The sequence below is a fragment of the Hippichthys cyanospilos genome, chromosome 1 (genome assembly GCF_059441005.1).
Source record: "Hippichthys cyanospilos isolate Australia breed blue-spotted pipefish chromosome 1, RoL_Hcya_1.0, whole genome shotgun sequence".
NCBI lineage: Eukaryota > Metazoa > Chordata > Actinopteri > Syngnathiformes > Syngnathidae > Hippichthys > Hippichthys cyanospilos.
This window is the reverse complement of record NC_142369.1, coordinates 12,850,400-12,864,309: the sequence shown is the minus strand read 5'-3', so window position 1 is coordinate 12,864,309 and position 13,910 is coordinate 12,850,400. Positions and strand designations below refer to the sequence as shown.

The 13,910-nt window shown below is 42.8% G+C and overlaps 1 protein-coding gene across 1 annotated transcript in view; it reads right to left on the bottom strand.

The window, feature by feature from the left end:
* Positions 1-794: 794 nt before the first annotated feature.
* Positions 795-13,910, bottom strand: part of kank1a (KN motif and ankyrin repeat domains 1a) — a 34,211-nt gene continuing 21,095 nt past the window's right edge. Inside the window, exons 3-12 of the mRNA XM_088427351.1 lie at positions 7,957-10,377; positions 5,780-5,899; positions 5,131-5,239; positions 4,854-5,018; positions 4,480-4,567; positions 4,122-4,341; positions 3,819-3,961; positions 2,417-2,617; positions 1,702-1,800; positions 795-1,627 (exon numbers count right to left, since the gene is read on the bottom strand). Of these exons, the coding sequence (XP_088283477.1) occupies positions 1,565-1,627; positions 1,702-1,800; positions 2,417-2,617; positions 3,819-3,961; positions 4,122-4,341; positions 4,480-4,567; positions 4,854-5,018; positions 5,131-5,239; positions 5,780-5,899; positions 7,957-10,377 (3,629 nt within the window). The 3' untranslated portion in view covers positions 795-1,564. The remainder of the gene's footprint in view (positions 1,628-1,701; positions 1,801-2,416; positions 2,618-3,818; positions 3,962-4,121; positions 4,342-4,479; positions 4,568-4,853; positions 5,019-5,130; positions 5,240-5,779; positions 5,900-7,956; positions 10,378-13,910) is intronic.

Genomic DNA, 13,910 nt, shown 5'->3' with positions numbered 1-13,910 from the left:
TTGCCAAAATTTGGCATTCCATTAATTAACTGCTTCTCAATTGTTATATGGGAAAGCCCCCCAATTAAAGTCAACATTTCACACACTTGACATTTTATCAAGAATTTAAAAAGCATTATAGATAAACTTTCAACAAATGTTAACTTTTAGGGCCTTTGCTTAATGTAACTTAATGTGTATCTGGTCACATTTTTTATTTTATTTTTGATCACATTTTGCATCAATTTTACCTAAGGGGTCTTTTTTGCTTATGTTTAATACTTAAGTAATATGTTAAAAATATAAATGGTCAAATTTGTTTAGTTAAAGGGATGAGGTGTGAGATTGACGGTTTGTCATTAATAAGGAATAAACTAAATTATAAATTTCAAAAACTTGCAAATAAATGGGTTCTTAATGACCAACAATATGTTTTAAATATAATCTTAGGTGTAGTTTTTAAATATTAGATGGGGGGTGGCACTCCTCCAGAGGAAGCCATGTTTGTTACAGCTATGGACATTCCTGCTGTCCAGAATGAAAAACGGTCAAAATCTTACACATTGTCCCTTTAAAGCATTCAGTGCTTGAATGAATCAAGAATTGCAAATTCTGAATTATTTTTTTAAATGCTTAATTTTTTTTATGAATATTTGCATTTCATTTTGCTCTAATTTATCACTTAATATGACATGATTCCATAGAGAAAGTAAAATTTCAATCTATTTCTGTTACTGAAATATGGAGGAAAGCCCATAAAAGGCGGTTGTTATGTTTCCATTTGGGTTTATTGATGAAGAACAATAAGAGTGCTGTGCACTTAAATTGATGTTTATTGTTACACGATGACAACATCATTGTGCAAAATGACGCTAATGTCAACAACAGAAAAAGCAGAAACAAAGATACTGGACTAGACGTACAGTATTGTACAAAGAAACACACAGCAGGTGTGCTATAAAAACTATACTTTGATAAATATATATGACTTCATATGATTTTAAAATGCGCTCATATTGAAAAATACTGTGGTCTTTCTTTTTAAATAGGTACAAAGGATTGATAGAAAAGTCGCTGACGTCAGACCCGAGATCTGCACTATGTACACCAGACCGCAATAACGGACAAGTGGGGGGAAAGGGAAAAGAAAAAAAGAAAAAAAAAAAAAATCGGAGGTTTGATTTACATTTAATATGGGGAAGAAAAAAAAAAGGTGGCCTTGTTAGCATCCATGTGGGTCACCAAAAGTTGTCTGAGGCACCAGTTGGTTACATTCACATTCGGGAACTGTGGTGAGGGGGAAGTAAAAAAAAAAAAAATCAAATAAAAGTCAACCTGGTTTCTAAAAAGACGGTAAAAAGGGACCGACACCAGCCTGCTAGTTGCTGACAGTAGCCATGGAGTTCCTAACCATATCCTGAGAATTGCTAACATTAGCTTTTAGCTAAAAGTAGCATCAAATTTGTTAACATTGGGACTCAGTGGCGAGAAGACCAAATGTAGTTTTTGGCTCACCGACAGTGGCCTCGGAGAATCTGATTAGCTAAAGCTAACCAACGATATGCTAACGCTAGCCTCCAAGCGGCTAATCGAAGGCGCCCCTGCGAGTGGGGCTCGGTGACATCTTGCGGCCTAGTCGAGGGGTTCCCTGAAAAGGAGAGCCGCGTCAAAACTCATTCAACGGCAAATTATTTCATATTTTTCAAAAAGTGTGCTACATACTGGTGATTGCGCTTTGGAGAAGTTGACGTGCGCATAAAGTAGGACGGCGATATCCTTGTGTCCGGCGTCCAGGGCGATGGACAAGGCGTTACTCTCGTCCTAGACAAAACAAATGATCGAAAATTATTTGCGGAAATTTGGGTCGAATTCTTTCTACTTTTATGTGGCCTATTACTGTATGTGTACAATTCAGTGTTTTGCTGCTGAAATTGTGTTATAAAGAGAAAAATATATATTTTTGATTTAAATAGTGCACTTTTTGGATACATCATAGTGTTCAAAATGAGAAAATTTGCACATTTAGTGTTTATATGAAAAATGTAACATTCACACAAATTTTGGATGAGTTTGAAATATTTTTTCCTTAAATTTTGTCAAGATTTATTGTTACAATGTAGGATATATAGATGAGAGGAAAAAAAAAAAAAAATTTTGGTTAAGTTTTTCTGCTTTTTAGTAAATTCAGTAAATTTGAGTAAGTTTAGTACCCAGTTCATATTAATGTCATTTTTAGAGGGAAAAACTTAGCTCAAATATAGTTTAGTTGCTAACGTTTTTGCTAAAATGTAGAATAGATGTAGATTTGTTTTTCTTTTTTTAATCAAAATGTATTATCGCTGCTGAAAGACAGTCAATTTAATATTTTAGTATATAAGAAGGTGGATTGAGCAGTGAAAGCGCGTTTTGCGCGCGTGCGGGCGGGCGGGCGACTGACGCTGTCGCTGAGCGTGGCGTCGGTGCCGGGCTGGGCCAGGAGGAGCTTGACGATGTCGGCGTGGCCGTGCTCGCTGGCGCACATGAGCGCCGTGGAGCCCTCGTCGTCCTGAACGTTGACGTCGGCGCCGTGGGCCAGCAGCGCTCGGACCATGTCCATGCGGCCGTGGCTCACGGCCAGCATCAGGCCCGTCTGGCCCGCCTGAGGGAAAACACGCCCGTTAACGAAAATCCGCGGCTTCTTCGGAAACGTGACGGGCTACATTTCCGATTGCGCTGATTTTTTTTTTTTTTTTTTTTTTTTTAAACAGACATGGAGCTTTTTCTTACTTTAAAAGTACATATAGTACCATTTTTGGATTTTTGTCAACTTTTTCTAACATTTCTTTTCATCACATTTAACCACTCGTTTATTATGTTCCAATTCTTTTATTTGTATTTTTAAGTTGTTAAAATTACATTCCATACATTTTTCATCAACATTCCCTCTCGATTTGGAAAATTAAATGTTACCAATGTCCAAATAAGTATGAAAACAGCATCTTACCTGAAAAACATGGATCAGCTGGGTTAATAATAATAATAATAATAAAACAACATCATATATAAGTGTTAAATGGACATAATTTTTTGTTAAGTTTGTTTTATTAAGTTTAGCATTATGAATTAATTTACACTTGAATTACTTACTTACTTGATTTACACTTTTTTTTAAACAAGCATTAAACAAGGCATGATACTTACAAATAATAATAATAAAATAAAGTAAATAAAACAAATTCACCCAAGACGTGTAAAAACCACAGGCAACACAGCCAACTTACTTGCTGAGTGCAAACCAATGAAAAAAAAAAAAAAAATGAAGCCTACTTGGAACCATTGCAAAACATTGCCCCCTGGTGGTAGAATGACAAAGTACTTGCTTTGGCATGTATTGATGGCTTTTTCAAAGTTAATATCGCTGAGGATCAGTTTAATTTATCGTGGCGGCCAATAGCGTGATCACGATTAAAATGTGATTACTTGTGCAACCTTACATCAACGGTAGATTTATTTTAATACTATTGAATCAGATATATTTTAAAAGCACTATATATGTGGTTCATTTAAAAAAAGTAGCATTCATTTCATATTTTCTGACAAAATGATGTGCAGTACATTTGATTTTTAACTTTTATATCATGAAATGTATATGTGCCGCTACATGTTTACTGTTATTTTAAATGCAATTAAGGAACATTTCATATTTTAATCGTTTTACAGATTCTATATTTCTTTTTTTTTCCTCAACTAAAAGTAGCACAATAAAAAACAGTGTCAGTAATCCGAAATGGTTACGCCACGCTATTTCCAAAGTATCGACTTGGTGCAGCATTGGTGGGCAAAACTGGCGGCACAGTTACCTGACTGGCGCGTGCGTTGACGTCACCCTTGCCAAAGAGCTCCTCCACAACGCGCATATCTGCGGGCGTCTCCACGGCGGCCAGCGCTGCCAACATGATTGGCGTGTAGCCCGCCTTGTTCTGCTGGTTCACGTTGCACACGTCTGTAACACGTGCACACGTTACTCGGATGTTTCATGTTGGCCCCGGTGCAGTATTTTGACCATTTTGTTCAAGTTGAACATGTCGTCACCATCTGGGTGAAATTTCAGCTCCCTAGTCTCTTTTCAATGTTTTATTAAGTTTGTCTCAGCGCTAATTCACCTGCGTCTAGCAGCTTCTTGACCACGGGGAAGTTGGAGTGCGACACGCTGTAGTGCAGCGCCGTGTTGCCGTTGCCGTCGGCCATGTTGACCACGTGGCGCAGGACGTCCGGCGAGACGGCGCCGAACGCCGCCAAGCAGTCCGAGACGGCAGACGCCGACGCCGTCTTTTGGCTAGACACGCGGAACCACTCGTGCTGCACTGTGTTGATGCTCGCTCTCTGCGGAAGAAAATTCAAATCTGATGTTGGCCGGAGCTCGCACCCCAGTGGTGAAAATGAAGCCTCGAAAGCCATTTCAATTTTTTTTTGTTTGTTTGACCCACGAGATAACAAACCAAGACAAAAGCCATTTCTCACCAAATCTTTACCGCTCACGTCGTCCGGCTCGCTGAGGTGAACTTTCAAGACGTTGCATGCCGCTAACATTTTCTCGCTGAGCTCGTACCTTACAACACATACAAGAAAATAAATCAATTACGGCCCTTTCTTTCTAATTCTTATTCTCGTGTTGTATGTAGTTTTTATCCATCCATCTTCTTTTGCCGCTTTTCCTCTGTAGGGTCACTGTCTTGCCGGTCAATTGCAGACCACATGAAGACAAATCACAATCACACGTAAAGGCAATTTGGAGTGTCCAATACACTTAGCATGCATGTTTTTGGAACGTGGGAGGAGTCGCGTGCCCGCAATCTTGAAAAAAAAACAAAAAAATAAACGAACCATTTCCTTACCTTTCTCTCATCTCCTGCTCATCCAAACTTCCTTCCTCCATCTTCTCTTGCTTGTCCTTGTCAACTTCCTTCTCTTCTTTCTCCTCTTCCTGGTTTTCCTCGTCCTCAGATCCCGAGGAGCTGCTGTCCTCCGAGCTGGTGTCGTCGCTCGACGTCGTCTCATAGCTGCTCCACAAGGGGGCGACAAAGACAAACGGGAAAAAAAGGTTGAGGGCGCAAAGGCTTGACTTGGAAGCTTCGGCTGAAACTCGAAATGGGGCAAACTGATGCCACGCACTCTCCGTTGACGCCAACAAACTGCAGGTTCTTCTTGGCGCCGTTAGAGTCGGCTCGCCCATCTTTTTTCTTCATGATGGACTTCAGAGAGTTAGCGCTGCAAGGCTGACCTGAAAGCGCATTTGAGAAATAAAGCAGAGGCACAAAGTACTTTAAAAATAAAAGGAAAAACAAAGTATTCATTTTTTTTTGGTTTTTAATCGATTTTGTCATGATTCCTTTATTACTACATTTAGAAAATATTTCTGGCCAATCAGAGGATAATAAAATACTGTAAAAAATAGATTTGAGAATGTTCATGTGTATACAAGTTTTTACAAGCACAATTGAAGGCAAAAAAAAAAGTAAATTTAAATATTCATAGCATCTGTGTTCTATCAAGGCGAATTGTACATAATTTTGTCAATTTGGAATGTTTAAGACATTTTTGGAAGTCATTGGTAATGGTGCATTTTTGTATTTTGATTTTTTTATGGGCAAAATGCATTTCACTTTGTAAATAAATTATATATCTGTTAACAGATAGTCTTTTAGATTATTTTAGTATGGGATCTGCTTTAAAAAAAAAAAAAAAATTCTATGTTGGCAATGTTTTTGAGAGTTAATTTTTGTCATTTTAACTATTAAGAATACATTGAAGCATTTGTCACCATGTAGCGCTGTGGACATTTGCAGGTCCATGCGGCTCTTCTGCTCGGCCGCGCTCATCTGCTGATGATTTGGAATTTGCGTCTTGGTGGCTTTGTCTATGTGCATCTTCAGCGCAGCCTCTGAAAAGCAACACAGTATGATGATAGGGTAAATTATAAACAGGGCAGTGGCAACTTTTAAATATAATTCATTTCTGGCTGTGCTCTTCTTAATTACTACAATGAGCACTAATTTTATATTGAAATGATTGGTAAACGTGATTATCCAATGGAAATGTGTGCCTTTGAAGGGTGTGGCAAAAGCTGGATTCAGGTCTAGAACTTCCAAAAAAATGCAATACAAATTGGATTTATTCAAATTTTATTACTAGCATGTTATTCAGCGTGTGATTATCTGGGACAGAGTTGTGGCTAACAGCAGCTCATAGCGAGTCTTCTAATTTTGTATTTTGTGCAGCGACTCTCCTGCGTGCGAGAGGCGCTCGTAAGTCAGGTCAGCGCTCTTTTGTTCCTCGGAAGTGAAAGTCACGGCACATTCTAGAAAGAGCGACCTGAGGCTAAAGGGGGCTGCACCTCGGGACAAAGAATGTGTCCGCCGGCGTGAGAGCGGCTTACGTAACAGCGAGGCGGCCATGAATCAGCACGAGGTGTTTCGCGAGGGGAGGGCGGCGGACAGTTAAAAAAAAAAAAAATTAAAGCAAGAAACAGGGTGCAATGGGTGTGTCTGGCTCGCATAGAGAAATGAACTCATTGCTGGTTCAAGTCCAGAAAGACACGTCCCAATAGTTGAGGTTATCATATAACAATGTTATGTCAGAAGCACAGGGATAAAAAAAAAAGTCCTGGGTATAACTCCAAGTACAACTTTTAACCTCTATGTGATTTAAGCCAGGTTAAATTGTGACAAATAATGACTTTACAGTTGGCCCCCACTATTTGCCCCCAATAGGGACCAGGCTGGCCCGTAACGACTGGGGACAGTCAGACCCCAGTCAGTCAACATTAAATAATAAATCTTGGGGGAGATAAAAATCTGCAGGTATATATTTATTGCTGAAATATTGCATCTTTATGCTCATAATTACACCCAATACAATTACAAATCTAATACTTTTACTCTTGTAAAATGACAATTTTCATACACATTACAGTTTGCTCTTTATTTTAATATGACTTTGTAACGTGCAGAAAATCATGTGACTAAACCCGAACGTGATAAACAGGGCACATAACTGGTACGCATGCGTGACAGAAACACTGATGCGTAACGTCGTGTGCTTCACTTCACACAGTTGCGCACCCTCCCAAACTTTCACCCATGGCAACAACTGAGCCTGAGCTGAACATTTTTTTTTTCGTAATAGAAGTCCAGCATTCGTGTATAGCATCAAGACAAATTCAAAAGGGAAGGGGTTTTCCACACTGCAGTGCTTGTTACTGCCAGCAGAGGTCACTAGCTGTTAGCCACTTCCCAATATGACATTTTCCAAGAAAGGGGGCCTACATGGCCACAAAAACTTCATTTAAACATCACTAAAATTGGGCATACATTATTCTTAAGACTGAAGCCTGATGAGCTATTGAAACTTTTGTTTGGCATTCAGTTTGCATTCAACTCCGTGGTGAGATCTTGAGTTTAAAACAGCCATTCATTCACAAATCAGGAGGCATTTTGCCGAACGTAAAAGTAGGCTACCTAACATTGTAGGTTCAGAAACACCTCGAAAATCTTGTGATTTCAAACTGAATAAGAGGTCAAAAAGTCAAGCTTTTAACCTTGAAAAATCTCATCAGTGAATATTTCGTTATTCTAGTGCTTCCAAACGCTGGACGGGTACTGTACCCGATTGAGACTTACAGACTATGTACTTTACTTTAGATTTGTAACTTGATTCATGCGAAGCTCTTAGTTATAGAATCGCAGCTATCACTGTACATAATTTCACACTCCATTCTTGTCATATCAACACGATTTCAGTATAGCACGACGTCAGTGTATTTAAAATACCCCATAAACTTGATTATACCCAGCACAAGAACAAAAGTCTGTTATGTGACTGCTGTTGCGCTGGAGCATGCACATTCTTGTTTGCGGTTCAAACTATGTCGCCGGTGTCGTCAATCGGCACCAGAGCCATTCGCCACGATGACGCAACATGTAGGTGAAAGTGACTGACCTGAGCGAGCCGAGGCGTCGCCGGCGTCCGCCTGGAGCGCCAAGAGGTTGTCGACGCTGCCGCTTTTCATGGCCGAGTTGATTGAGGAGAGCGTGCTGACCAGCTGGCTGTTGATGGATCCAAACTGGGACTGCGGCTGACCGAAGGCCTCGGCCAGCTCGCTGTAGTTCTCCGCCAGGAGCATTTGCTGCTCCTGCAGCAGCTTCTGCACCCGCTCGATGTAGTGGTCCAGGCCGGCGCTGCCCTGGCTTGCGGCTTCCGCGACGGGTTCGGGGAGCTGCGAGGGTCCGCACGCTATGTTACGAGTTTTTAAACCGAGTAGGAAGTTCTCGTGGATGCTGACGGATCCCACGCCAAATTCTTTCGTTTTGACCGCGCAAGGTTGGCCGAGGAGCGACTCGGTCCCCACGGCGACCGAGCGAAGTTTGGCGGCCGAGAGTACGTCTTTGATGAGTCCCTCACCGGCTGCGACTGTGCGGGTTTCAGCGACGGCGGTGTTTGTGAAGGAGTCAGTCAGCGCCGGCGCTTTGGTGTTAGTGGACCTGCTGACCGCTTCCATCTCGGTGTTGGTCTCTTGCGTGGTGGACTCCGGGGCCGCCATGATGCAGGAGTCCACTTTGCCAGCGAGATCCGGGTCGGTTCCTCGTGACATGGTCGTCCTGACCGGGCCCACGTGGACATCCACGGAGCAATCCCCGCTGGCGACCGATCGAGACTCCTTGAGCAACTCCGTCATTGGTTTGCAGAAGGCCGAGCAGTCTAGAGACTCTGCCGTGTTGGTTCCCACGTTGCAGAGCTGCTCCTCAGTTACCTCTAAACTTTGATCCGGTCCAATAGCAATACTGCAAACACTCGGGTGACATGACACTCCGACAGACTGAGCTTCAAAGATAAGCTGGTCACCGGCACCCCGGCTATGCACGGGAACTTTGGCCTCCACGCAGACATTGTAGGTCTCGGGCCTGATCATCAAGCCCTTATCCGCCTTTTTCTTGTTGGACCCGCCGGCCGCTTGAAGCTCCAGCTTCAACTTGGTCATCTCCATCTGGTGAGTGGTTTCTTTCAATTGCACCTCCAAACGATAGATCTTGTCTTTGAGCACCTCAATGGTCTGCTGCTGCAGCTCCAACTCAGTCTCCGTCTCGTTGGACAGGCCCAGCATAGTCTCGTCGACGCCCACCGCAACGCTACGGCGGTCCCGGCGATCCGTCGCGACGGCCACGTCCCGGTACCCATGTTCTCTGGGGGGTTTCCTCTGCTCAAATCGTAGATTGTTCATGTTTTCGTCAGTAACCATACCAACGGACTTTTGAAGGACCTGGTTTAGATTGTGGTTTGGCGGCTGGCTTTCAAATTCAACGTTGTCAAGGGTGGTCTTCTCCAGAGCTTGCACCTCAGCAGCTAGACGCCTGAACTCCTCCAGCTGCTGAGTGTTCTGCTGCTGGCCTTCAGGCTCCACAATGTGCAGCACCGTCTCTTTTTGGACGGGGCCCGGGTTCTCCATTTGGTCTGCGCTGCCCACACTGTAGGAGCGCTTGCGAAAACCGCTGGGACCTTTGGACTGGGCGGCTAACTGTCTCTTCTCCTCCTGAAGAACGGCGATCTTCACCTGCAAGATGGGGATGGTCTTTACCTGCTCCTCCAACTCCTTCAGCCTGCGCAGGGCGATCACCATTTGCTCGCGGATCTGCTGGAGGTGCAGCGGGCTGACGTTGGTCACCGGCGTTGCCATACCGGAGCTCAGGGGACTGTGGCGGATGGAGCTGCCCATGGACGGCGGGTAGTAAGGGTTGTACTCTCCGTTGTGGAGGTGCCCGTTGAGGGGGAGGGGTTGGAGAGCGCTGGGGGAGATTTGGCTGGCCACCACGGAGCCAGAGTACGATGACAGCGAGCTGTTTGAGCCCGTTCCTCCAAAGCTGGCCAGACGGCGGCGGGGCGGCAGCGGCTCCATGAACAAGCGTTCCTGCTCCAGACGAAGCCGGGTCTCCATGAGGGTTTTTTCCACGAGGGAGTTGTGGCGGTGTGTGAATCTGGGCGACGGCGGCGGCAGGAGCAGCTTGGCCTCCACAATGCCGGAAAAGGATTGCTGGAGGGCGGCTTCACCGCCGGCTCTCTGGAGGGTGGGCGTGAGCTGGGCCTTGGGGTTGACAAAGACCGGCGAATGCTTGTCGTCGCTGTTGGAGGACGAGAGAGAGTCGGTGGACGCCCATTCGGCACCGGCGCTGGAGCGTGGCGGCGCCGGCCCCGGCTTGGCCACTTTGGGCTTCCTCTGGATGCTCACTTTCTTGATGGTGTTGCCCCTCTCGATGTCGTCGACATATTTCAGAAAATCCAAGTCCAGCTGAAAACCGTAAGGGGTTTCCACAAAGTACGGATCCGCACAGTCCTTGTCATCAGAGCTTGAACATCTTTGGTCTCGTTCTGTGAAGAGGGAGAAAGACGAAGTGGAATTACTGTAGGTATAACTTTGGTTGAGATGAGAAGAGTTATAGCATACTAATAGGTGGTATTTGATTTGATTTTTTTTTTTTTTCTCATTTTGTAAGTCGCCTGTCACTGGCATCAGGCGGGATTCTTGCATCTTCAACATCCTCAATTTTCAGGTGAACCCAAAAGTGGCCATGTTTGTTCAGCCGTTGGCATTGCATCGTCAAAGTTGTAATACGTGAATATCTTAGTTTTGATTAGATTTCTTATGATTGAATAATCACAATTATCAGTTGTGAGCATTTTTTTAAGTTAAGAGTGTGCTAAACTTGCATTTTTAACCATTTACGATACATTAACGAAGCATGCAAAAATTAAGGAAACAATACAAAAAACAGTCATAAAATAAACCAATATTATGGGACAAAGTGGCTAAATCAATGCAACATATTACAATATACACACAATGCATGGAGCAGTCCATACTTTTTCCCTACATGTTCAGGTGCACGAACACAGCAACAGTTTCAGAATGGCTGTTTGCAAGTGCCTTGGAATCCTCAACCAGTCTGGGTGATGATGACACAGGCAGCGAAAATAAGCGGGGCAGGGGTTATGTTAACTGGCGCCGCTGTGCAGAACGGCTTACAAACACAATCAATTCCGGAAATTGACCTCATTAATTCAACGCTTCAAAAGTAGACAGAGGAAACATGTGAAAGTGTAGTACAGTGTGGTACTCTCTTCACACAATCCATGTAATTTGGCAACACATGTACAAACTTGCCTTACACACACACACACACACACACACACACACAAACGAAAGTGAGTGACAAGTACTATTACAAGCACAGCTAAGTCAGGCCAAAACTATGGCAAACACGTGAAGCAAAACCACACGTGAAAATATATTAGATGCAACATGTCGTGCCGTTTCCAAACATGGTTACACAAGAGATGAAGCGGTATGAACATTGGCAAACCATTTCGCCAAAAGGTATTGTAAAGTTGCGAAAAGAAATTGCACGTTAAAAAAGTATAAACACGATGGAAAACGTGGCCAAATAAAATGTGAAGATATTCCAAAATAAATTGGACAGAATACAGTCTAGAAACAAAACAAAAAAACTGGCTAAAAATACAAAAAAAAAAAATCAGCCTCACCTGGCTCCCCTTGTACCCTTTATCTTAGCAGTGCAAGACATGATGTCTTCTTTGCTGCCTGGTCCACATCTATTTTTTCCAAAAGAAAATGATGACTCTCAACAAGGAAACACGGCAGACACCATAATTGCAACTGATGGGTTTGTCGGTCAACATCCTTAGAATACAGAGCTCATTTCCACGGACTTGACAGGACCGTAAGAGACGCAATTTTGCTCAATCCATCGTTCTAAAACTTCCATTCTCCACAAATGACTAGGCACACCTTTCACCAAAATAAGTCATCTCATTTAGGCAAGTGAGCCCGGTCTGCTCAAAGTCCAAACTCCACCGTGACTTGCCCCCCTCCAAAAAAGACCCCCCACTTCCCCTCACTCTCTGGTCTAAATGCAGGGTCTTGTTGTGCCTGGTATGCTTGGAACTTCGACAGGCTGGAAATAAACACACTTTCCAGCAACACCCCGCACTCTGACAACGTTTCTCTCTGCCGTCCTTTCCAGTCCACAAGAAGGGATTAAAAAGTAAAAGCCACTTGCATTTGCTGTGAAGCACACTCACCTTCCTCAGTCAGTCGGTCGTGTGCTCGCGTCGCTATTCCGCTTTGGCTGCTGCCTGAGACTGTACAAAGATTACACTGTGCTGTTTCTTGACTGGGAAAAAAAAAAAGATACACTTGGTATAAACGCTGTACGGGGGAACTATTGGACAACCGCCTCGGCCAATAGCGCGAGGCTCTGAGCCAGGGTGCTGCCCTCTGCTGAAGAAGAGAGGTGTTATTCAGCCGAGGGGGCGCTGAACTCCTTGGAATAACAGCATTTTTTTTTTCCTTTAAACCCAGAGACAAACACATGCAGCTACTGTGAATGGTCAATGTCCACAAATGGACTGATTAAAACTTCCAAAGATGCTTTACCCGAGAGGTTCACTGTTGCAGCAGACGGTGGGAAAAAAAATAGTAAAAAAAAAAATCCCAAACTGCAGTTGGCAATACAAAATATTATACTAAACTAAGAATAGTTCAAAACTAAATACATGATTATTTGAAGAAAAAAAAATATGTATTGAAGAAAAAGACACAATACACAGCTTAGAAGAAAATTGTGAAAAATCACTTCAAAAAGAAAATTTGCTGAAAATTACCGGGGGGGGGGGGGGGGGGGCGTGGGGGGGGGGGGGGTATTCTAAAATATTCACAATAATACAGCATGATGATTATTTCTGACATATAAAATCAAGTATTAAAAATGAAAACGTGTATATTAATATAAAAAAATACAAAAATAGATAAAAACAAATGTTACAAAAATAACATGTTACAACACAATACCATAAAAAAACATGAACTAAAAAAAAATACAAAAATATTTGAAAAAACGCAAAAAATACAATATATGCAGGAGGAAAATAACGCTGCCAACAAAGCAACTTTAGCGACCTCTTTCACAATTACTTGTTGTCATTCACTGCCATTGGCATTGAGCAGGACCAACTGGACCTGGTTAAATGAAGGACATACAGTAGTAGAAGAAGGATGTAGTATTGGGTTTATCCTTGCCCTTCTGGGAGCCTTGTTCAGGGAATCCCATTGTGAATTTGGGATGTTTTCTGTCATTTTTCTTTTCACTTTGGGACCCTGTGGTGTGTGCAATATTCATTTAATTAAATTGTTAATATTAATTTGAAATTCGACTTGACAGCTACAGCTGTAAAAATATGCAAATACAATACAAATGGAGAAATATCTGTAAATGAGTTCAAAAAGTGACTGGCGACAAATCAAACCACTTTTTACAGCGCAATCAAATTATTTGAGCCACCGTTTAGCACAAGAGATAGTCACCGCTTTACATCTGCACAGAGACAGTTTACCCCTGAAACGGATCATTTAATCAATAAAGTAAATCAGACTCAAACAGCAGCCGACAAAAGCTCATCATCAAAACAATGCTCTTACTGATTAGCCGTTTACAGTTACATGTGGTTTCTCTGTGACGACAACGGCACTTTTGAGCCAATCAGCAGAGAACGGACTCAATTCAAATACTGTACACTATGTGAAAGACGTAACGCTCGCTCTAGTCATAAAAGTTCCAATTTCAGACAAGTTTGAAGTTACAGTGGCGGGACAAATAAATATATAAAAGGAAGTGAAAACACTTTGCCCTGTTTTACAATTTACAAGGAGTCAGAACACACCAAGCCCTGAATAAGCCCAAATGAACTCCAGCTGCTCGAGTGGGCTTTTCCAGACATTTTCAGAGCTTACGCCATACAACAGTGATTCAAAGATTGGATCAGAATTTGTGCGCGCATTTTTCTCCCCCGAAGATGTTGTCCAGGTTATAGATCACTGTCAGTCA